Source organism: Oncorhynchus clarkii, chromosome 17 (genome assembly GCF_045791955.1).
Source record: "Oncorhynchus clarkii lewisi isolate Uvic-CL-2024 chromosome 17, UVic_Ocla_1.0, whole genome shotgun sequence".
In the NCBI taxonomy this organism is placed as follows: domain Eukaryota; kingdom Metazoa; phylum Chordata; class Actinopteri; order Salmoniformes; family Salmonidae; genus Oncorhynchus; species Oncorhynchus clarkii.
Window position 1 is genome coordinate 40,476,219 of NC_092163.1, and position 24,153 is coordinate 40,500,371.

At 42.2% G+C, this 24,153-nt stretch overlaps 1 protein-coding gene across 5 annotated transcripts; it reads right to left on the bottom strand.

Annotated features, from left to right (window-relative positions):
* LOC139370818 (ubiquitin carboxyl-terminal hydrolase 48-like) lies at positions 1–23,643 on the bottom strand. 5 transcript variants are annotated; one of them, XM_071110605.1, is made up of 27 exons: positions 23,306–23,559; positions 22,681–22,815; positions 18,385–18,505; positions 18,061–18,202; positions 17,842–17,969; positions 17,504–17,628; positions 16,815–16,923; positions 13,412–13,545; positions 13,187–13,269; positions 10,830–11,009; positions 10,465–10,602; positions 9,941–10,090; positions 7,393–7,593; positions 7,190–7,304; positions 6,856–6,998; positions 6,436–6,635; positions 5,997–6,119; positions 5,020–5,081; positions 4,806–4,916; positions 4,552–4,682; positions 4,320–4,426; positions 4,090–4,197; positions 3,710–3,892; positions 3,487–3,612; positions 3,262–3,310; positions 3,096–3,122; positions 1–1,946 (listed from the first exon to the last, which is right to left on the bottom strand). In XM_071110605.1, the coding sequence occupies exons 2-27, from the start codon at positions 22,812–22,814 to the stop codon at positions 1,924–1,926; spliced, it is 3,153 nt and encodes a 1,050-aa protein (XP_070966706.1). In that variant the 5' UTR covers position 22,815; positions 23,306–23,559; the 3' UTR covers positions 1–1,923. The 5 variants fall into 5 exon arrangements, with proteins under 5 accessions (XP_070966706.1, XP_070966702.1, XP_070966705.1 ...); XM_071110601.1 differs by having other exon boundaries at positions 254–1,946; positions 10,830–11,012; positions 23,306–23,588; XM_071110604.1 differs by lacking the exon at positions 23,306–23,559 and adding an exon at positions 23,625–23,643 and having other exon boundaries at positions 423–1,946; positions 10,830–11,012.
* Between the last annotated feature and the right edge of the window lie 510 nt (positions 23,644–24,153).

The window sequence follows — 24,153 nt, forward strand, 5'->3', positions numbered from 1 at the left end:
ATATGACCTATTCAGCTCAAGCTAAGAATCCTGAACCACAGATTTTACATGCAATGCAAGTACTGATAGATGGACTCTCAAAATTACACAAACATTTAGCCTGGGATGGTTCCCATGTGAACAGCATCCAAACTTATCACGCAGAAAAAGAAAAAATGAAAAAAAGGGCATTGATGTGTGCGTTGTGTTTGGGTCCACAAATGGGAAAACATTCCCTCTAAACATGAATGATATTAAATAAGAGAACGGTGACTAAAATCTGGGTTTATAATTGCAATTCAACTTTGCCATGGTTTGCTGAGCTAGACACAGGTAACATTAGCCTATTGCCCCTGAAAGGCCAACATCTAATTTCAGGGAAAAGTCCACAATGAAACTGACATTGAATGTGGAGAATGATACATTTGCAATAGAGCTGTGAACATGATCCCAATTGATAACTAAATATGGCCATTAATAATTGCATAATAACAAATAAGGCTACAACAACATACTGAGTTATAGGCTATTTATTAAATCCGTTTGCCAGCTCCAGGTAGGCTACACAAGTGGCACAAATTGACTTGCAATGGCTCCAGTGATATCGTCATTTCAATATGTTTATTGTATCAAATGGTAGGGTACAGTAACCTGCTATGGCATACCAATTAATAGCCTACTTAATTGCCAACAGATGCAAATGTATCCTATCATTCTCCACATTTAATGTCATTTGAATCAGCTTTCCATACACTTCTGTTGACACACCCACTACTCGAGCTACAAACTGCGCATTCTCCAAAAGGCATTTAGTTAAATCATTACATTAAAAAGACACCGATCTGGGATCAGTTTACCCTCTTTGGCAACAAATACTTCAAGATCAGTGCTTAGGGAGAACTCAACTGTGCTCAATGTTTATTCACTTATGAGAAATTGAAATTAGAGTGAAATAATTTTCTTCAATTGCAAAAGAAAATTATGCAAATAGTAGTACTAAAACTACAAACACCAACCATCCACTCTTGTAGTTGCAGTACAATACATCCAGACTTGGTTTACTGTGTATATTAGAGAATGAATTACAAAATGTGAGTATATACTTACTTAATCCAATATCAGTGGTCAGAGGGTCGGTTTCCAGGACAAAGGATTAGGCTTAATCTGTGTCGGGGAAACCGCCCATTGTATTTTCCTACAGTGCACAAACAAGTCCAAAACAATGTGTGAGAATCTGTACATTCAAATTAGAAGAAAACATAACTTTATTGCCCATATGAAATAGAGAAAAGAACAGCTCACACCAAGGCCTGCATCTGTTTCTGACTGCAGCACAATCTAATCTAAATTTCCTATGTTTTTTTAACTCATTTAAGAAATATACATATTTTCTTCTCCTAAATGTCACAAGGGAGTATTTCGTTAACTTTGTTGAGGTTGTTTAACCACCAAACAGTTACAATTTTAAATATTTAACATTTGCATTCTTTAAATATGTATTATGCATTCTTTAAATATGACCACAAGCTTCCATTGAACAAAAAAAATTTCTCTTGGAAAATTCAAGGAAAATTTTGTCCTACAATCGAAATAAAATGGGCACCTTCTACGACTGGGCCTATCCTCTCAGAAGCCTACGGAAGCAGACAGAAGAGAGAAGTTTGGGCTCCATATTGGAAGATGCCACTCAACTAATGACCCGTTTCTACTCACAGTCCGGGCAAAGAGAGCGTGACCACATAGTCCCAGAGAATGCATAAACGTCTTTAAATATTAAAAGCCAGCCGCTACTTTTGTGATAAAGAAAGGGTTTGCAACATAGTCACAGTTTAAAAAAAGAAAAAAATTAAAGCACTTTTTCCCCCATTCATGGACACTATTTCAAGCATTTTATTCTTGTTGTCCAGCTTCAGTCCGCTTCGAGGGCAGCGACTTGTGTTCTCTTCAGTGGCCAAGAAGCCCAGTCCCTAAATGGATACATACGCATGTTTTACCAACACTGACATACAATCAATAAATCTGGTCAAATTTAACATAGCTCCACATACTGCAGGTCAAGCATGTAAACATTGGCCATGTCTGAATACCCATACCAGCGTACCACATACTTAAACTGCATACTATGTACTCATCGTCGCATACTATTTAGCACATACCGTTTAGTAAAAAGTATGCCACGGCCACAACGCAGTAGCGGCTCCTGACTGGCTGAGCAGGTGGGGCGGGGCCGAGTGCAGGTGGATTTTTCCAAATTCAACAGATATGTATCGCATTAACCAGCCTGATAATAGCCCATTTCCAATTAGATTAATTTCTCCAAACTCTGAATAGAATAAGGTGTAATAGTCTACCTATAACCAGCCTGAGAAGGATTATCACATTTGACCTATACCGTAGCCCATATAGCCAATCTATCCGATTGTAAAAAGGACTGAAGACAGAAACAGATCATTTGGTTCCATTTCAACATATTTATTAGTGAAACCAAAGTACTGTAACATATACACACACATTATATGAAATAAAATAGCCTAGTACATACAAACGTTTCAAATCAAAAGGCTATTGCACAGAAGGAAAAAAATGTGGGGTCTGTTGAATCGCAAATTCAGAACCACTGGACAGCAACATCGTAAACTAAAGCCCTGATCATTGGGAACAAGATAAGAATGACTGCTAAGTAGCCTAGTTGTGTTGTTTGGCTACTTGAAATTAATTTAGGGCCAATGATAAGCCGCCTATCACCTGCAGCCCACCTCTTCCAATGAATCGTGGAAAAGTGTACATCAAATTCTACTAGGTGAAAAGCCGACATGAGAATAACATCCAGGCATTTGAAACACTATTTTCAACAATGTACATACTAAAACGTTCTATTTTCGCATACTGTGAATGCGTTGTGCGCGATTACTGTTTTGGGTTATTGGTGAATTTCGGTAGCACACCCCCCCCCATACCTGATTATCAGCTGTTGTCAAAGCCAAAATTAGTGTGACATCCGGGCATTTAAAGTACTCTCGAAAAGCCACATATTACTCAAACGGACTAGGACGCAAGTATGGGTACTCAGTCACAACCATTGTCTAAGCATAATAGTGATCAGAAAATATCCTTACCTTTGAATCCTTCTTCAGGCATACACACTGAGAAGAGAGCACAGAAACAGTTGTTTGAAAATAGGATCTTTCTATTCATAGGCAAATGCGAAAAAGGAATTTCTGGGTGTATGAAAGAACAAAAGGGAGAAAAACAAATTATGGAAAGAGACGAAAATAAACATACCCTGATAAACATCATCCATTGCTGCAAAATCTGCTATGGGTTCATCAGCCTGGAAGAAAAAGACACAGATTCAGGAATGAGCAACTGCATTCGCTGATCGTCTCCAGTAATCACGTGACGACGTGTTCACTTTCCCATTAGATACCCATCTGTCCAACGCCGGGCGCATCTTTCAACAAAAAGTTCAACAAAAAGTCAACAATCTAAAATGGGGAGTGTTCGTACCTTCAGACAGATGACGCTCTCTGGGATGACTCCTAGGCTGCCGAGGGTGGCAGAATCGTCCGTAAGACACCGGCCGTCGATCGACAGGTTCTGATCAAACGGGGCCACGGAGAAGGCGTGCATGATCTGAGGGAGGACCATTACAACACACCAGAGTTAGGATCAGGAATGAATAGATTCAGAGTGGTGCAAAGGCAAGGAGGATATATTATGAATCCCTCGCCTGTATTTTCAACTCCTTGAGCGTCTGATTGGCTGAGACGATGAGTGCTTTCTCTCCCCGGAGCTTCCTGTGCCTCGTGCTCCTCCTGATCCCTGATTTGCCACCACTGGCCATGGGGGTGGGACTTGCGGCAGCACTGACGGTGCCGTCACTCAGCTTCTGACGCTTTGCCCCGTCCTCTGACTGGACAGAGGGTCATGTGACCAGGAAGCAAGGGCAACATTGGGTAATATTCCATGTCAATCATCCTCTAAAGGGCTTCTCACTTTTACATTATTGGTAAATAGCTTAGAGTTTCCACAAAACTACTCAAACATTCGATTCTTAAGAGACTTATGAGCCATAAAAAGTGTAACTGAGGCGAGCGGTTTGTATCATACCTGGCTGAAATCAGGGTCTCGCTCTCCATCCACCTTAGCAACAGGCTCCTCCCTCTCATCCTCTGCCTCCGACCCGCTCACATTCATCTCAGGAGCTGCATCCTTCAACTACAGAGGAAGACACGAGTTGTATTCTTCTCTGGAGATTCATACCATTTACATATTACACTGACAAGAACCATTTACTACAGAGAGAAAGAGGGAGAAGGGAGAGCGAGAAAGAGACTCACCCTCTTGTCGTCTATGACCTTGCGTACGTAGACTGTGGCTTGTGCATACTCTCTCATGTCCCTCTGCTGCTGGAAAATGAAGCCTTCTCTGCAGTCCCTACACAACTCTGGACACACACATACACAGTCTACTCTCACACAACACCGTCAAACAGTTCCTCTGCAGATCTCAAAGAATCAAATCACCAACAGTCACGCCGTCAAGGGGAAATCACGTGGGCTCAAATCTCACCAGGCTGGGTGGTGTACTCCACACTGGAGCTGTTGGGTGTGGCCCCGCTGATCCGGCAGATGGAGATTGGCTGATCAACCAGGAAGTGTCTGCTGATCACCTCCCATTCGTCGGGCCAGAGAAGAGCTATACTGTGCAGAGGGAACACCACACAACATGAGACCAGGAGGGATGGATGATAAAGACCAGAGAAGTGCTGTATAAAACACAACAACTTGAGTCAAGAGGGGTCAGAGGTCAGTGAAGTCACTCACTGTTGGGCGTCTCCCTTTAACATGGAGTCGAAGGTGAACATGAAGCCTCTATGTGGACATAGGAGCAAACTGTTCCCTACGCTTGACACTGGGGTGGTCTTAGTGGGCCTCCTATAGACAGACACAGAAAGACAGAGTCAGAGACATTCATGCCATCTTTGACTTTTTTTGGACTGCTTCACCATCCAAACTGTTGGATTTGGAAAGGACTTACCTGATGAACCTTCTCCACTCGTCTACAAAGAACAGAGGAACTATGTAGAGAATATCTGTCTCCTAAAACAAAGATGGGGTTGATCAGTATGTCAACAACATATATTCAGTTTATCCAATAATATATTTACTCTAAGAATTGAAGGAAGGAATTGTTAGCCGTTTTATTACCAGCGTCCCAGCAGTCGTTAGCCATTTTATTACCAGTGTACTAGCAGTCGTTAGCCATTTTATTACCAGCGTACTAGCAGTCGTTAGCCATTTTATTACCAGCGTCCCAGCAGTCGTTAGCCATTTTATTACCAGCGTCCCAGCAGTCGTTAGCCATTTTATTACCAGCGTCCCAGCAGTCGTTAGCCATTTTATTACCAGCGTCCCAGCAGTCGTTAGCCATTTTATTACCAGCGTCCCAGCAGTCGTTAGCCATTTTATTACCAGCGTCCCAGCAGTCGTTAGCCATTTTATTACCAGCGTCCCAGCAGTCGTTAGCCATTTTATTACCAGCGTCCCAGCAGTCGTTAGCCATTTTATTACCAGCGTCCCAGCAGTCGTTAGCCATTTTATTACCAGCGTCCCAGCAGTCGTTAGCCATTTTATTACCAGCGTCCCAGCAGTCGTTAGCCATTTTATTACCAGCGTCCCAGCAGTCGTTAGCCATTTTATTACCAGCGTCCCAGCAGTCGTTAGCCATTTTATTACCAGCGTCCCAGCAGTCGTTAGCCATTTTATTACCAGCGTCCCAGTAGTCATTTTATTACCAGCGTCCCAGCAGTTATTAGCCATTTTATTACCAGCGTCCCAGCAGTCGTTAGCCATTTTATTACCTGCGTCCCAGTAGTTATTAGCCATTTTATTACCAGCGTCCCAGCAGTTATTAGCCATTTTATTACCAGCGTCCCAGCAGTTATTAGCCATTTTATTACCAGTGTACTAGCAGTTATTACCTGTTATTAGCCATATACTACCTACTGTTATTACCTGTGGCCACTTGGTGAGTGTGGGCCTGTTCTTCTCCTGGAAGAGGTTGAGTAAGGAGCTCTTCTGTTCTGACGCCATCATCCTGTTCAGAGCCTCATTCTCCTTCCCCTCTCGCTCCAGCCTCTACAAGAAAACACAGGGGTATCACACAGTTAACACATTTACATTTTAGTCATTTAGCAGACACTGTTATCCAGAGTGACTTAGAGGAGTAATTAGGGTTAAGTGCCTTGCTCAAGGGCACATCTGAATTTCCGCCTAGACGGCTCTAACCAGCGAACTTACAGTTAGTGACAATGCTCTTAACCGCTAGGCTATCTGCCGCCCATTAACCATTTTTTCTCTTCACAAGGCTAGAAGACAAGTAGGGAGAGACTTTTTTTTTTTTTACAGTATCTCTAATCCCTCCCACCACATCCGTCCGTCAGTCCCTTCTTACCAAGCACTGCTGACAGGGCTCCTGTAGCTGGGTGAACTGGGGGGCTTTGGGGAAGTACACCCTCAGTTTGGACCACACTTCCTCAGTCACCAGCCGCCGCTCGCTCTCCAGGATACTTAGACCGCCATGCCGACAGAGGATGTCCTCGTTGAAGGTCTTCATTTCCTCTTCGTCTCCGTCCAGGTTCTCTGGGCCGTACTCTGGAAACAGACAGCAATAGTCAAACAGTGAGCAATGCTTTGATAAAGACAAGAATCAGACAGCAATAATCCTCATGATCTCTGCACAAAGAGGGGAATGCATGTTATTTCTCACCTGACTCTAATAATAATAGTGGAGTTCTCTACTCCACCTTCAGTCATCGTGATAACTGGTCGTTTTCCAAGTTGTACGATTTGTGATCTCTGCTGGTTTGTGTACCTTTAGTAGCAGTGATCTCTGGTCCCTCTCCGTTGGTTTTGCCGTTGCTGTGTTTGGTCTCCTCCTCATCCTCCTCCAGCTGCTCCAAGGCCAACTGTCTCCAGCTCCGCAGAGACGTCTTGCCCGCCCAGTACCCCTCATCACTGTCGGACAGGGGTGAGACGTAAGAACACACACTTGCACAGGATACAATTACTAAATGCAGTATTAAACTGTCTTACTATTATTTTTTTTAAATAAGTGCATTCCGCTTACTTACAAAGTTATGGTTATTTTGACCAACCGTTTTACGGACACAAAATGTTGCCATGAATCTGAGGGAGTCAGCGGTTACCTTTTGGGCGGGCACTTGACAAGGTTGGTGACTTCTTTGTAATCCTCGGCCAGCTGGTTCTTTAGCCGCAGCACCCTGCATCTCTGCCCCACACATTCCTCACAGAGAGTTGAGCCTGGACACACAGGGTCACACACAGAAGAGGTCAGAGGTTGCAGAGAGGAGCTGAGAATATCCACGTCAGCCATTGCAATGGCTCTTACCATCTAGCCTGGGTCCTCCTCCATATTTGTCGAAGAGAAGTTCTGCAGCTTTGACGGAGATCCTCTTGGCCTCCCCCACCTTGTCGGGGTGCAGTTTACCGTGAGAACACAGGAAGTTGCCGTTGTCGATTTCTTTGGTGACCGTCGAGTCATCCAGCCATTTCTTCAGCCACTCCAGAGGCAGAAACTCATACTCTTGGCCTGGAAGAAAAAAACCCAGCAACATGCAGGGTCCGACATTAACAACGGGCCGCAGGCCCAGGGCTAGTAAAAACATGTTAGGCTGGTGGATTTCGCCATTCACTGGCCCGACCGGACCAGTAACTTCTCAACGCATTTTGCGTTCCAGTTTGACATCAAATAAAAATTTGGTCACATGCACAACATATTTAGCAGATGTTACTTAAGCAATAAGGCCAGAGGAAGTGTGGTATATGGCTAATATACCATGGCTAAGGGCTATTCTTAGGCAGGACACAGCCCTTAGCCGTGGTATATTGGCCATATATCACAAACCCCCGAGGTGCCTTATTGCTATAATAAACTGTTTACCAACATCATTAGAGCAGAAAAAATAAATGTTTTGTCATACCCATGGTATACCAGGGCTGTCAGCCAATCAGTATTCAGGGCTCAAACCACCCAGTTTATAATGCGGTTTTAGCGACATCAGTCACAGTCTGCCATTGAAAACCATTGAAGACAACACACGGAAAAGTCATGTTATCTGTATTTGAGCAATATGATTGGTCGTCAAAGGCCCACCACGCTCCCTGCATGTCACAACTTCTCATTCTCAAGAAGTACATACGTTGATGCACTGCACACGGGAGCTGTGCAGGTTGAAGAGCAAAAAGAAGAGCTCGTCAATCCACTCACTAAGCTTATTTATTTTAGGGAAAGTGATTTACAAAAGTAAACCGTCAATAGTGAACAAACCAGCAACATGCTGGCTACTAGATAACATGCAAAACATGTAATTTAAATTAAAACTAGCATTCATATTGACAAGCCTACTGCAGTGGAGTGCTGGAGTAGTGAACTACATGTAGTACAACTAGTAATTGAACTACATGTTGCAGTAGCTTGGTGTTAGTTGAACTAAAGTCAAATCTAGGTAGTGTTTTCAGTAGTTAACTACTTTTTTTTGCCATGTAGCTAACTACTGGAACTATACTACTTTTCTGCTAAAACAAAAGATGGGCGAAGTAAGCAAGAATTTCCTCTATTTCTTTTGCATCAGACCTACTTAATTCTCACTTGAAACAATTGTACATTCTGTAAACATATGAACCCTGTCCTTGCAATGTGTAGTCTGATTTACAAGTTTTTCCAAAGCAGTTTGGATATAGTAAACTACTTTTTAAAAGTAACTTTAGTTAAGTAAACTATATGTTTCTTAAGGGGTAGCTTTACGGTAGCTTAACTTGTTACAGTGTAAAGTAATTGGTAAACAATATTTTCAGAGTAGCTTCCCCCAACTGGTGTGCCAAGAACAAACCTTTCCTAATCTTGATAAATTTGTTTAACACTCACTTATAAAACATGACCTGTGGAATGCACATGGAATTTTGACTTGGGAGCACCAGCACAGGAAAGATAATACATTGAATTACAGGCACGTTTCTACATCTGGATCGTTGTTTCGTGTCCAGTTCGCTCAGGCTGTTACAGTATCATTTGAGGGGCGCGCATCACAAGCAAAGTCATTTGTATAATTTTACTTCACCTGTGAGAACCATTAGCACAGGCAAGTCTGATTAGGCGTAGCTGTACCACACAGCCTCTGCCACAGAAACAAACGCATGGCTTCGTGTCCGTGGTTGCACCTTTACTATTAAGCAAACCACATGTCTGTAGCTCAAACCGTTAAAAACGTCTAGGAGCAACAACGGCACAGCCGTGACGTGGTAGACCATGCAAGCTCATAGAACAGAACCACTGAGTGCTGAAGCGCGTAAAAATAGTCTGTCCTCGGTTGCAACACTTACTACCGAGTTCCAAACTGCCTCTGGAAGCAACGTCAGCACAAGAACTGTTCGTCGGGAGCTTCATGAAATGGGTTTCCATGGCCGAGCAGCACACAAGCCTAAAATGACCATGCACAATGCCAAGCTTCAGCTGGAGTGGTGTAAATCTCATTGCCATTGGACTCTGGAGCAGTGGAAACACATTCTCTTGGGTGATGAATCACGCTTCACCATCTGGCAGTCCGAAAGACGAATCTGGGTTTGGCAGATGCCAGGAGAATGATACCTGCCCCAATGCATTGTGCCAACTTTAAAGTTTGGTGGAGGAGGAATAATGGTCTGGGGCTGTTTTTCATGGCCCCTTAGTTCCAGTGAAGGGAAATCTTAACGTTGCAGCATAAAATGACATACTGTGCTTCCAACCTTGTGGCAACAGTTTGAGGAAGGCCTTTTCCTGTTTCAGCATGACAATTTATTATTTTTTAAATATTTTTTTTAACCTTTATTAAACATCATGAACATATAACTACTTCCATATTGCAATATTGTGACATGTCTGGGGTAATGTTTTTACCAACCGTCTTCCGCAGGTAAAAGCTCGTAGAGTTCCTTCACCTCTTCGTGCTTGGCCTTGCCCTTGTCGACGCTCTGCTTGCGCATGTCGGCCATTTCCAGGCACCACTCTTCAAACTTCCTGTTGTCTCGGTCCACCAGCCTCCCCAGAAAGCCTGGCACAGATAGAGGGCTCCCACTGACATCACAGCTCCCATCGCTGGGTTCAAAGGTCATACAACCACAACATTCTAACCAGGCCTCTGCAGCAACAGGTAGTGTACCATGCACATTTAGCCAATTTTACAATAGCAGGGAATATCAAACTACACAGTTCACCCGGGAATAACCTTACTAGAAAATAGCTTTTACCACCTATACATTTATTCTTAACTATTTTTATCTGGGGTGTTGACTTGTTGACTATTTGAATCAAGTATGTCAAAGGTCTGTACACACTGCAGCCCTTTAGCTAGCTCAATTCTTACCTTGCACATAATGTATTGTACAACAGTAATCACCAGGTGCAGTACAGTAGTTCGATCCTCACCTGGCACCTCAACGTTGGTCTCCATGGGGTCAGTGTCCTCCTCTCTCTGGCATTTGTACACCAGCATGTAGGCATTTCTGGAGCAGTGATATCCTTTACTGCACTTGGGCTTACGGGTCTGGGACTTCACCGTCTCGGCTGGAGAAAGACCAGAAGAACAGCAGCGAATGCGTTTAAGAGAAAAAGTGATCAAGAGTGGAAAGGGTAGGACTTTTACCACTAAACAACTGTCCATTTTTAACCAAGATGTATTTCAAAACAATACTGCTACAATTCAGGGAAGTGAAGGGAAAGAAAAGGGAGGAGAGATGAAGGGGGTATATATGGACTGAGGGAGGAAGGAGCAGGGACTCAGGGAGGCTCACCGATGTCCTCCTCGATGCCCAGCTGTAGCTTTTTGCCTTCCATCTTCTCAATCTCCTCGTCGTTGAACTTGTACCAGTCGCTGGTGCGGGCGTCTCGCACGTGGGCGATGTAGTGACCCGAGTAGGCGCTGACCCCGCGGTGGATCAGAACCGCACTCAGCTCGTACACACACTTCTCATCTTCTGGGGACGTCACCCAAAGAGGCCCAAAAAACAAACACACACACACACACACACAGACTAACCAACTTTCCACAGCATGGAATATGCGTCTGCAGCCTTTACGCCATGGGTCTTTACATTTGATTTCATTCACTTTTTGACCCCACACTACCATGAGACATCCATGTCTTCATAACTGGAAAAGATAAATGGTTGAGTTTGATATATTTTTTAAAAACTTACAGAACAGGGTTGTCAAACTATTGCATAATTACAATAAAAATTACTTATCTAAATTAATTATCTAAAAATGCATAAAATCTGTTTTACCGTTTTCACATATGTAGCTTATTTGACATTTGAGGCGTTTGTGTTGTGCCCGTCATCGGTTGAGGCACAGCCTACTCTTGAATTCAGGATGGGTGTCATTTCAAATCATAGAAATATCATTGATAGAATGGAGATAACCCTTCAGACCACTGCAATTTAGCTAGTAAATCAAGTACATTTTTTACTTCCAATTAGTACCACAAAGATGGCTGCCGTTCCACCCACCATTGAATGTAGACCTAAATGGTCATGTCTATTCGATGATCTATATTTTTATGATTTCAATAGTTTTCCTATGGCAGATTGACAGTGTAATTTTAAACAAATGATATTCCCATTCAAGTCAGGATCTCTGAAGTGTGGACCTCCAATCATCTTTGTGCTACCATTTGAAAGTTGAACATTTGAATTGTATTCCCATTGTAGTACATTTATCAGCCAAGACATGACACCCACCCTGTATTCAAGAACATGCTGTGTCTCAACCGATAGCGGGCACAACACACTTCAGATTATGTAATAGGATCCAAGTAACATATGCAAAAATGAAAAACAAAACTGATTTTACACATCAAACACTATGTGAAAGGTAAACAAATGACTTAATATAAAAAATGTAAAAAAAAAATTGAGGATGTCAATCGTTTATTTTTTTCCAGTGATGACGACATGGATGTCTCAATGTATGGTGGGGTATGCAAAATGGGTCTAAAAAGTTTTTTAAAAATCTAAGTTACTTTTAGACCATTTGTACCATGGGCAAATATGCATAGAAAGTTTCATTCAAATCAAAAGGGGTGCAGTAAAAAGTGACTTAAATCAAATGGAACAACCCTCACACCATTGTCAAAAATACTTTCTCACAGAACTTCAGTCATGTAGCGCAACATGGGCTATTCTCGGTCGACATTTAAGGGCAATCAAAGAAAATGAACAAAAAAAATACGCTCTTCACTGCATAACTGATTGTTTAGCTGGTGTCCTATAAATAACGCTGTGCCAAGTGACAATTCTCTGTCATGGTATTTTCTTACTGTATTAACATGTGACATGTGGTCTCTAGCAGCGGTCTCCAGTTTTCTTTCTATTTTATGAATTAAATGTGTTCCTGGTTACAATTGTGAATTGAACTGACCTTCTGAGTGTGTCAGCTTCCCATATTAGGTCAATACTGCTATCTACTGGTCATTTTTAAAGGTAAAATATGTCTGTCTGTCTCCTGCACCATAAATGGCATTTAAACAAGAGAGAATCAATCAAATGGAAATCATTTGTAATACAACAAAGTAATGCCTTTCATTTGTATAGGTTTAATGTGTCAACATTTATTGATCTTGAATCGCAATGTCTGCAATATGATTCCAAATCAGCCAGCTAAGAAACTTATTTTCTCATTCAGCTAAAGGTCTCCATCTACCAGCAGGAAAACAAATTTCTTCATTTGATCCTAGTTGGCTTTTGTATGTATGGGTGTCATGGCAAATAAATAAACAAATGCTAGCATCCATGACCTAAATCGAGAGAAATTTTCGAAGAAGTGATGAGCCGGTCGTAGCTAGAATAATTAAAGAATGTAAACAGTACATTTGGTCACATGTAGGAAGTAAGGCAGTCTTTATATATCACCAAATATGCACGTAGAGTCATGAAATTTTGTATTTGTACTCTTGAATGTGTTACAATGTACGATACCTACTTTTTTTGCCAGAGGGGTTTAAATCGTCACGAGGAAAGAGGGGGAAATAGGTCACGGGTAGGCGTGTCCGAGCGTAGAAGATGAAGCGCTATCCATCTTTATCATTAATTATTTGGTCACATGTATAGATTGAGGACAGCGTGTTTTGCCATTGAGAGGCTGGCAATACCTTTTTCCTCCAGAAACGGGCCCATGTCCAGCTGCTCTGGGAAACTGATGAAGGTGTTGAGCTTCTTCTTGTGACCCGTTTGTCTGGAAACCAGAGGAGGAAAGACCGCATTCAGCAACACCACTGAGTTGTTGCATTGACCCTCAGTATATGGCCACTACTCAGGGTAGGTAGTGAAGAGTGGTAGACTAGAGACTACAGATGGAATGAATGAATCATACTGACCTGTCGAAAACGAAACGCATGAGCTGCAGGTTGAGTACCCGTGGGAGGCTGTGCAGTTTGATGCGTCGAGCGGCGTTCTGTTTGCTCTGGCAGCTTTCACAGAAGTAGCGGTTGTCACCATCCAACTTCTCCTCCTGCAGAGAGAATTCACAGGATAATATTTATTTTTTTAACAACTCAAATCAACAACTCACAAATGTTGTTTTTTTTAAACTGTAAGATGCTGTTGAAACATGCTGAATAGATTTCTATGAGATGCCAGAAGAGCGCTTTACTTAGTTGTCAGGTCCTTGCTTATTTTGAGAGCCGTGTTAGCTAGCAAATGTTGTGATATCTTTAGTGTGCCTAGCAGGTAAGAGCAATTACAGCGCTTGTAGGCTAAATACAGCTGGCAAAATGTCTTACATTAACAGAGACAATCCATGTACATGGTTGAAACATATTTTGCTAGTTTCGGGGTTCATCTGGATCTGTGAAGGTAACGTGTTGGTTGAGCTGATGCAAGGACGAACACCAAACCCACAAATAGTTCTGGGCGCCAGCGTGCAAATGAAGTCACCATGATGAAACACAGCAACGTCGGAGCACATGTGCTGTGATATGCATTGCTAAATATCATACCTTTTGGGGCCTCCCGTGTGGCGCAGTGTGCTACAGACGTCATTACAGAACCGGGTTCGATCCCGGCCTGTGTCGCGACCGGGATACCCATGAGGCAGCGGACTATCAGCCCAGCGCCGTTAGGGGAAGGTTTGGCCGGCCGGGATGTCCTTGTCCCATCTCGCTCTAGCAACTCCTGTGGCGGGCCGGGCACATGCACGCTGACATGGTCGCCAGTTGGACAGTGTTTCCTCCGACACATTGGTGCGGTTGGCTTCCGGGTCAAGCGAGCTGTGTGTCAAGAAGCATTACGGCTTGGCAGGGTCGTGTTTCGGAGGACGCATGGCTCTCGACATTCGCATCTCCCGAGTACGTACCGGAGTTGCAGCGATGGGACAAGACTAAGCACCAATTGGATATCACGAAATAGGGGAGAGAAAAAAAGTAAAAAATAAAAAATATGTACAGTACCAGTCCAAAGTTTGGACACCTACTCATTCAATACTTTTTTTTTATTATTATGTTCTACATTGTAGAATAATGAAGACATCAAAACTATGAAATAACACATATGGAATCATGTAGTACCCCAAAAAGTGTTATATATAAGATTCTTCAAAGTAGCCACCCTTTACCTTGATGACAGCTTTGCACACTTGACATTCTCTCAACCAGCTTCATGAGGTAGTCACCTGGAATGCATTTCAATTAACAGGTGTGCTTTCCTAAAAGTACATTTTTGCAATTTCTTTCCTTCTTAATGCAATTGAGCCAATCAGTTGTTTTGTGACCAGGTAGGGTTGGGATACAGAGGATATCCCTATTTGGTAAAAGACCAAGTCCATATTAATGACAAGAACAGCTCAAATAAGCCTAGAGAAACAAGAGTCCATCAATACTTGAAGACATGAAGGTCAGTCAATTTGGAAAATTGAAAGAACTTTCTTCAAGTGCAGTCGCAAAAACCATCTAGCGCTATGATGAAACTGGCTCTCATGAAGACCACCACAGGAAAGGAAGACCCAGAGTTACCTCTGCTGCAGAGGATAAGTTAATTCAAGTTACCAGCCCAAATAAATGCTTCAGAGTTCAAGTAACAGACATATCTCAACTGTTCAGAGGAGACTGACAGGCCTTAATGGTAGAATTGCTGCAAAGAAACCACTACTAAAGAGCACCAATAAGAAGAAGAGACTTGCTTAGGCCAAGAAACACGAGCAATGGACATTAGACCGGTGGAAATCTGTCCTTTGGTCTGAGGAGTCCAAATTTGAGATTTTTGGTTCCAACAGCCGTGTCTTTGTGAGACGCAGAGTAGGTGAACGGATGATCTCTGCATGTGTGGTTCCCACCGTGAAGCATGGAGATGGTGTGATGGTGCTTTGCTGGTGACACTGTCAATGATTTATTTAGAATTCAAGGCATATTTAACCAGCATGGCTACCACAGCATTCTGCAGCGATACACCATCCCATCTGGTTTGCGCTTAGTGGGAATATAATTTGTTTTTAAACAGTGACCCAAAACACACCTCCAGGCTGTGTAAGAACTATTTGACCAAGAAGGAGAGTGATGGAGTGCTGCATCGGATGACCTGGCCTCCACAATCACTCAACCTCAACCCAATTGAAATGCTTTGGGATGAGTTGGACCACAGAGTGAAGGAAAAGCAGCCAACAAGTGCTCAGCATATGTGGGAACTCCTTCAAGACTGTTGGAAAAGCATTCCAGGTGAAGCTGGTTGAGAGAATGCCAAGACTGTGCAAAGCTGTCATCAAGGCAAAGGGTGGCGACTTTGAAGAATCACAAATATATTTTGATTAGTTTAACACTTTTTTGGTTACTACACGATTCCATATGTGTTATTTCATAGTTGTGATGTCTTCACTACTATTCTACAATGTAGAAAATAGTCAAAATTAAGAAAAAACCTTGAATGAGTAGGTGTGTCCTAACCTTTGACTGGTATATATATCATAACTTTGATTAAATAATAATGGGCAAATTTGACATGTTTTGAATCGCACAGTATTCATGTTCATAACATTATCTACATGGTGTAGCTGAAATTTTGCAATTCTGTTTTCTGGGTCACGGAACAACACATTTTTGGTTGGTGGCCCTTGGCCTATACCGGGCCCCATCTTTATGTAGCTCCGCTATTACCAGGGGATATAACCCTGATGTCATAATTAATTGTTACTTGCGGAACGCTGATGTCAAAATGCATTAATACCTTGGGGAACACTGATGTCATTATACAATGTTTCAAGTTTCAATGTCACGTGCACAAGTACAGTGAAAAGCCTTTCTTGCTAGTTCTAAACCCAACAATGCAGTAATCAATATAAATGTAGTACTAAAAATAACAAGGTAGAACAAAAACACAAATAAAAATAAGACATAAAAAGACATGACTAGTGAGTAAGCTATATACAGGGTCAGTTTCAATACAATATTTACAATGTGCAGGGATACTGGAGCGATAGAGGTAGATATGTATAGGGGAAAGGTGACTAGGCATCAGGATATTTGATAAACAAAGTAGCAACAGCGTATATGATGATTGTATGCGACTGTGTGTCTGGAGTCAGTATAAATGTGTGTGCGAGCAAATGGAGTGTGTGTGTGTGTTGAAGTGTCAGTGTGCATGAGTGTGTAGAGTCCTGTGAGTGTGCATAGAGACCGTTCAAAAATAAATGTAATCCAAGGGTCAAAATATGTGTAGACATTTTGTTAGCTATTTAGCAGTCTTATGGCTTCATTGTTACCTTGGGGAACTGATGTCATAATGCATGGTTACCTTGAGGAACTCTGTGACACATTCTGTAAGGTTCTTGTGGCCCTGGATGTTGAGCTCCAGTTCGTAGAATCGGGACGGCAGAGGAGAAGCACGACCACACTGGTTACACCTGTGTTGTAAAGCCAGACAGAGAAACACTCAGGGACAGGTTTACTCAGTGTCCGTACCAGTGCAAAGTCTGCACCTGTTATTTTGTATTTTTTTTGCAGAGGGTTGAAATGTATCAGTGTTGTGTAGAAGTCTGGATTGATTTAAGGCAACAAAAAAAACAAGGTAGTGCAATTACCTTTTGATCTTTATCCAAAAATCATACATGGCAAAAGCGTGGCCCGGATAAAAGGATAACCTTTGCAGCCACAAAGCCAGAACCTCTAGTTAAAAACCCTAGTGTCCGGTCTGACATGGACTGTCCAGTTAACCTGACACAGAACTTTTCCAACTGCCTTTATGATGCTAATAAAAGACTGTTAAATCCTGTTGCATTTCTGACTGGCACCACCACTGATATCAAAGTACAAAATAGTCAGACGCTTGACTTTATAAAACCCAGCAATAAAGCAAGAAAGTACAAGGACATCTCTCATGGCAACCTGAAGATTCCAAATTCTAACAAATAAAACTACAACTAGGTTGTTAGAATGTTATTTAAGTCTGATTAAAGTTGACGGCTGAATGTAGTCCTGGCTTACACAGTGACGTAAGACATCTGGCCACAGAACTGCTGCTGGATGACATTATGCAGGTTTGGGTTCTTCTGTTTGGATAAGGTGTCCTCCAATAGCGAGAGGAAGAGCTTGGAAAACTCTTGAGCGTCCTGAAAGCGAAAGGAAAGAAGACGGGCAGGAGAAAGAAAGAGTAAAATAAAAACACAGTTTCAACTTTAAAATTGTATTATTTGTTTTCCTCCTATAGCCACTATCAAAACAAATAAGCTTCTTCCAAACATTGTGAACTCTTCACACAGACTTTCCTGTACATGTATAAAAAATATATCCATTTTTTTTTTTTTAAGATAATTGGGCTGTACCTGCTGTTGTCCTGTGTCCAGCCCCAGAGCCTTGACCAGCCCTGAGGGGTCAATGTACCTTCTGTTGCTGTTCTGTAGCAGTGCAAACAGGTACTGCAGGTGTTCACATATGCTGCGAGGCTCGTAGTCTGAGAAAGGGAAAATTGTGTTTCAGCTCTACAATTTGGGTTTACCTGAGGTCACCTATACAGTTGGCCTGATCTCTGAGGGCTTGCACACCTGAGTCCATGTTGTGCTCCTCTGCCCTGGCGTTCTGACACAGGTACAGGGTCCTACGCAGCTCCAGGTTGTGGAACCACACCTGCAGAAAGGTGTTGACGTAACATGTGGCGCCCAGGTTTGTCAGACCCACAAACGTGTTCTAAGAGGGAGAAAGAAAGCGATGGACAAGTACAAACAAACTTGTCTCTTACTCATCCAGTGTTTCCACATCAGTGCAGATCAAAAGGCAGACAAGTGGAACTAAGTAATGTGGATTCACAAACAGGCAGGAGCACATCCTTGCAGATGTGTTCATTGTGAATGTTGTGGAAGTATGCCTACCTTGTCCCGGCGCTCCGAGTTAGGATCGTCAATGTTGTGGAAGGTGTTCTCGTCAATCTCTCCCAACCAGGCATGTTCCCCAATACCGACAAGACAATTTGGGTTCCCTTTGCAATTCCTCCTGTATAAGCAAAGTCAGAGGGAGAGACGTCAATAGCCTAACAACAACTTCTTTCACACATTATTAACTTGAACGCAATTGGGAGACAGTCTTCTGGGTGGGGCGTTAAAAGTTCCTTCATTCATTCATTGGATTCCTATCTCCTTTCTATAATATCATCTCTGGCAACGGCACCATGCAATACACCCTGGACTAAAGAGGCAGACAAATGGGAAAAATGTGCTAGACCCTCGGATAAATTACATATTTCTCGTGGTAGGAATATTGCAAAAAATATATTCAATGGCTATATGATCATTGGCTCATTCGAGAGAAGACATCCTCCTGAGTTATGACATCAACTAGTATTGAAATCTGTGATACAGCCTGGATTCGAACCAGGGACTGTAGTGACGCCTCTAGCACTGAAATGCAGTGCCTTAGACCGCTGCGTCCATGTGGTAACTATTTAACTGTACTAGAATGCTCAAAGGGCTGCTAAAATTTGATATATTGATATCAGGTTTTTTGGCAAGGAAAATATTGGATATCATATTGGCCAAAAATGTCATATCGGTGCATCACTATTATTTTTATTTGTCAAACTGCAGCCGAGCACCGATGATCATGTCATCAGAATAAGACCCTTGATATTTATTGGAAAGGAGCATCAAGCTCATCGCCTTGCATTTTCACCACCCTGTGAAGTTCATATTTAATCTCTAACCTAATAAACTGCATGCTTTCCCGATGAGTCATAGTGGACCACACAACATCTCAATATGTGACAACGTTTACTTCGGTATGATGTTATATCAATAATTACACAGAAAAGCATTTACAACTACATTTTTTGCTTAATTGTCTTGTTTCCATCAGGCCTGTCATTAACGGTTACATTTTTTATCCAACAACAACTTTACTCGTGTAAAAAGGTTGGATGGAAACCTGGTTAATGATGTCAACATTTGTCTCGTGATGCACTTGACATGATAACCGTGTCAGAGTTTGGAACGTGCTAGCTGAAGACCTAGCTAGCCAGTAACTAGCAAACACCAGACACAGATGAAAGGGTAAACAAGTATCTTTGCCATAGACGAAGTGTAAACTTGTAATTATATTTGCTGACAACCTATAGTCAAATTTTGGCACCAGTAGAGTAGCTATATCAGTGGTTCTTAACCTTGTTGGAGGTACTGAACCCCACCAGTTTCATATGCGCATTCACCGAACCCTTAATTGAAAAAAAAAAAAATTTCAAAACATAGGTATATATTTGACTGGTGCACAAAATGAACCGTGCATCAACATCACTGTGTTCAAAGAGCAAAATCATCAAAACATTTTCACACAGATGATCATTTTCACACAAAAACAAAAACATAATAATGAATATTTACTGCAAATCAGTGTGACTTCTGCTGTTGCCTTTCAGAGACCAGTTCAGAAATGCGCGGCTTCACCTTGGCAAGTGCCACTCTCATGTCATTTTCGCAACAAAGTCTGTTCCTTTTCTTCGTTATTATGTCCAGCATCCTCGAAAAGGATTGCTCACAAAGATATGTTGTAACAAACGGTATGAAAATCTCCAGAGCTTTCTTAGCAATAACAGGGTACGTTACCATTTGTTGACACCAAAACGTTGAAAGCGTTGTTGTTCTGAAGAGTTGCTGTTGAACCTGGCTCTGCTGAATTTCAATGATTTCATCGAGGTATTCATCATTGACATCTGTTGTCTCAACACTAAACGTGAACGGCTGTCTCACCCATGCTGGATATGACTCTCTTGTAGGGAAGTATCCGTCGAGAGAATTTGCAAGCTCATCTAAGTGCGTGGCAATTGCTTGCTTCAGTTCAGCGGGTACAGAAATGTCTCCGATTCCAGATACATCTTCGATCTTACTTACACAGTCGTCCAGCAGGGGAAAGTTTGCGAAGTTATTGTTCTCTGTTCGTCGTTTCCATAACGGTAGCTTTTTTTGAAAAGCCTTCAGGTTTTCCTCCGCTTCGATGATGTTGACTCCACCGCCCTGCATCTTTTGATTGAGAGCTGCGAAGATATCGGCCATGTACGCTAAAATGAGAATGAACTCAGAATTTTTGAAGCAATCTGCATGACAATGTTGGTGCTCTTGCAAAAACAGGGCTAATTCCACACGCACTGCAAAAACACGATTCAGCACCTGTCCCCGGGATAACCACCTAACGTTAGAATGGTACAGAAGTACCTCGAATTCAGCGCCCATTTCTTTACACAGCTCACTGAAGATGCGATGCCGCAGAGCACTAGTTCGCACATTCCACTACAATTTTTAATACTTCTGCCAGTTTTGGAGGCAAGGTTTTTGTTGCCAACGCATGCCTGTGCAGAATACAATGCGTAACAATGATGTGTGGTGCATCGGCTTTCACTAGCGCACCAAAACCAGACTTTCTTCCCAGCATGACTGGAGCTCCGTCCGTACAAACTGCAGAAACCATATCCCACGAAAGATTGTTGTCTTTGAAGAAGTCATCCACAAGTTTCTTCACATCGGCTGCCTTAGTTGTTGTTGTAAGAGGCTTACAAAATAAAAATTCTTCCTTTATCATGTCGTCTTTCACATAGCGCACGAATACAGCAAGCTGGCTTAGATTGGAAACGTCTGTGGTCTCGTCGAGTTGAAGGCTGAATTTTGCCGGGCTTGAAATCAGATCTGCAACTACTTGAGCCAAGATGTCTTTGCTCATGTCCTCTATTCTGTCGCTGATGGTGTCATTCGAAAGAGGAATTTGGGATAACTTAACTTCGGCCTCTTTTCCCAGCATGATATTCGCCATCTTCAACGCAGCTGGTTTTATGAGTGTTTCACCAATGGTGTGTGGTTTGCCCTGCTTTGCGATCAGGTAAGCAACTTCGTACGATGCTGTGAGGATCGGTTTGTTGATGGGTACAAAGCCGAGAACAGGCAGAGTAGCCTTTTCATCGAATCTGGCTCTCTTCACCTTGAATTCAGCGAGCGTTGTGTTCTTGTATTTTCCATCGCCATGCAGCTTAAGGAAGTGTTCTCTTAGTTTTGCCGGTGCTAGACTAGAATTGCTCAACTTGGCATTGCAAATCATGCAGTTAGGACACTGACTCCCATCACGTTCGGTTATACATGTAAATCCATATTGTACATATTCGTCCGACCACTTTCTTTTTTTGCTCGACATAGTAAGTATGAAGGGATTAAAATATTAAGAAAGAAATCACAAGTCGACTACTGAGCGCACCAAATTCCCTGCAGCACAGATAGGCCAAGCGATGTAGCGTGATCACCTGCAGCCAATGATGGCCAAGCGGAGCGTGTCATCACGAATCATATTAATCGAATGTGTGTCTTGATCTCCGCCGAACCCCTGAGACTGACTCACCGAACCCCTGGGGTTCGATCGAACCCAGGTTAAGAACCACTGAGCTATATAAACCCCACACCCCTCTGCAAACACCTTCTCCTATGTTGGTTACAAGGGGGTACTTATTTAAATTAGGTAAGAGAATATCATGTTACCATTGGTGTATTAAAATTAGAATTAGGGGGTCACTTTATGCCCTTAAATAATCTTGACCCCTTAAATAATCCAGCCTCCTGAATACAAGTGTTTGACATGGGGGAGGGGACCAGTAGGGTAACGTTACTAATGTCATTTTTCATACTTTGGTCATCATATTTCTAACTGTTTTTGTCCAAATATTATTCAATTTCATGAAACACGATTTTGACTGTTCCATGGCAAGTAGCCCTTTTGTGCATAGAGTTCTATGGTTTGTTAAACTTGAAATCAATGTTTTTTGTTTGGTATACATTTTAAAGTAAAGAAAAATAATAAGTATCAGCGTAATTCCGTTACCAAGGAATTGTCTATACCATTCAGTAATGTGAATATCAAAATACTACAGGAAATTAAAACATGTCATGACAAGTGCTTTGCCTGTCTTTCCATAGATGGAATCTCATTGTGTAGCCTATGTATACACATGATATTCAACCGACTAGTTAACTACAAAATAATAAAATAGCAGACAAAAGGTAGTTGTGAAACACAATCAATTCACCCTTAATGTTCTCGCAACATTTTAGCAGTTGAATATGACATAAAGGACACGTTTAGACATTGGGAATTGAAGAAATTAGCTAGGGGAAAAAAATAAGTAGCTAAACTTGCACATTTACCTGCATGCTCCCCTCTTGCACGCCTGTACACAGATTCGGTAAGCTATCTCAATATGTTCCCGTTGTATGTCCTCTGGTCTCACCGACTCGACCCAGCGCCAGGCTGCTTTCTCAAGCTGTACGCGAGGCGCCATTCTGCAAGAAAACAGAGCCTACCATGGGTACCCTGACAAAGAGGTGCCGAGGATGCTGCGGCCTAACTCGCGCTGCTACTGGCACACCTGCATTCACTCAACGTCGTTAGCTAGCTAACGTTAGCCAGTTGGCTAAATGTAGGTATCTAGTCGTCGGCGAAAAAAAGGCCTAACAAATACTGTAGCTACAACGTCAATCACATCAGGCAAGCAGTTCAAATGACATAAGACTTGAATTACACAATCTAAACATTCTTTCAACATACATAGGCTAACACTAGAATCATGTCAGCTGATGCATTGTCGTAGCTAACTAGCTACCAATCATAATGTTAGCTAGCTTGTCAGATATTCCCCACTGCAAATAACTGCGTAGCTAGCTAGCTAGGTCTAAAGCTAACGTTAGCTAGCTAGCTAGCTACCCATCATTTCTTGTTAGCGGATAATATAAATATATTTTTTATTTTTTTTAATTAAATGTACATTCGAACCTTTCGTGCGTGTATCACAAACTTCTGATTGTGCAGCTGCATATATTTTCATATTTTATTCAGTTTGTTTTAGATTTAGCGCCCTTGCGTCAGTTTTTAAATAAATAATTTCCTTCAGTTTTAGGCGCAAGTACTAACGCATGACATGCGATTGATGTCGACGCAGCTACGTAGCCACTTTCAAAGAAAATGCGGGGGACTCCATAAAAATAGTGAGGAAGAGGCGAAGCGAGAGGTTTTACCACAGATAGAACAATGAGACAGATATTTCACCGGATGTATAAATGTGAAGCATCCGCTTGTCGTTTCTACTCATTACCAAATATGACAGTGAGAAGCCCACTTGCCGGGAGTGGGAGAAGATGGAACGAGATGGATTTTTTCCGACATTCTGCAAATGTTCTCATCGATTAATCATTTAACGTCAACACAGTGTTCCCAAAACTAGAATATGTTATGAACATAGTGAATTAAAGTTTAGTAGACTTTACCCTTTGTAAAAGTTTTTAAAATCGCGTTGTTTAGGAGTGCAAAGGTTTATTGAGTTATTGCACAGGCGCACTTCACAGAGGAGGCGTTCCCTAACGGAAATATGCAGACACATGCGAGAAGGCGCCAATAAGATCTCGCTAGCTCGGGCTTGGCTCTGCCCATCACCTTGCTTGTTCTACCCACGATGACTCTTTCTTCCCATTGGAAACGATAGGGTGTGGTCAATCTTGGTTTAGTTATAAAATAAATATTTGGTTTTACTCTGCCCACGAAAATAAGCCCACGAAGTGAAGTTTTTTTTGTATGGAGGGCAATAAGAGACTGCCATATTGGCACTCCATTCCATAGGAATTAAT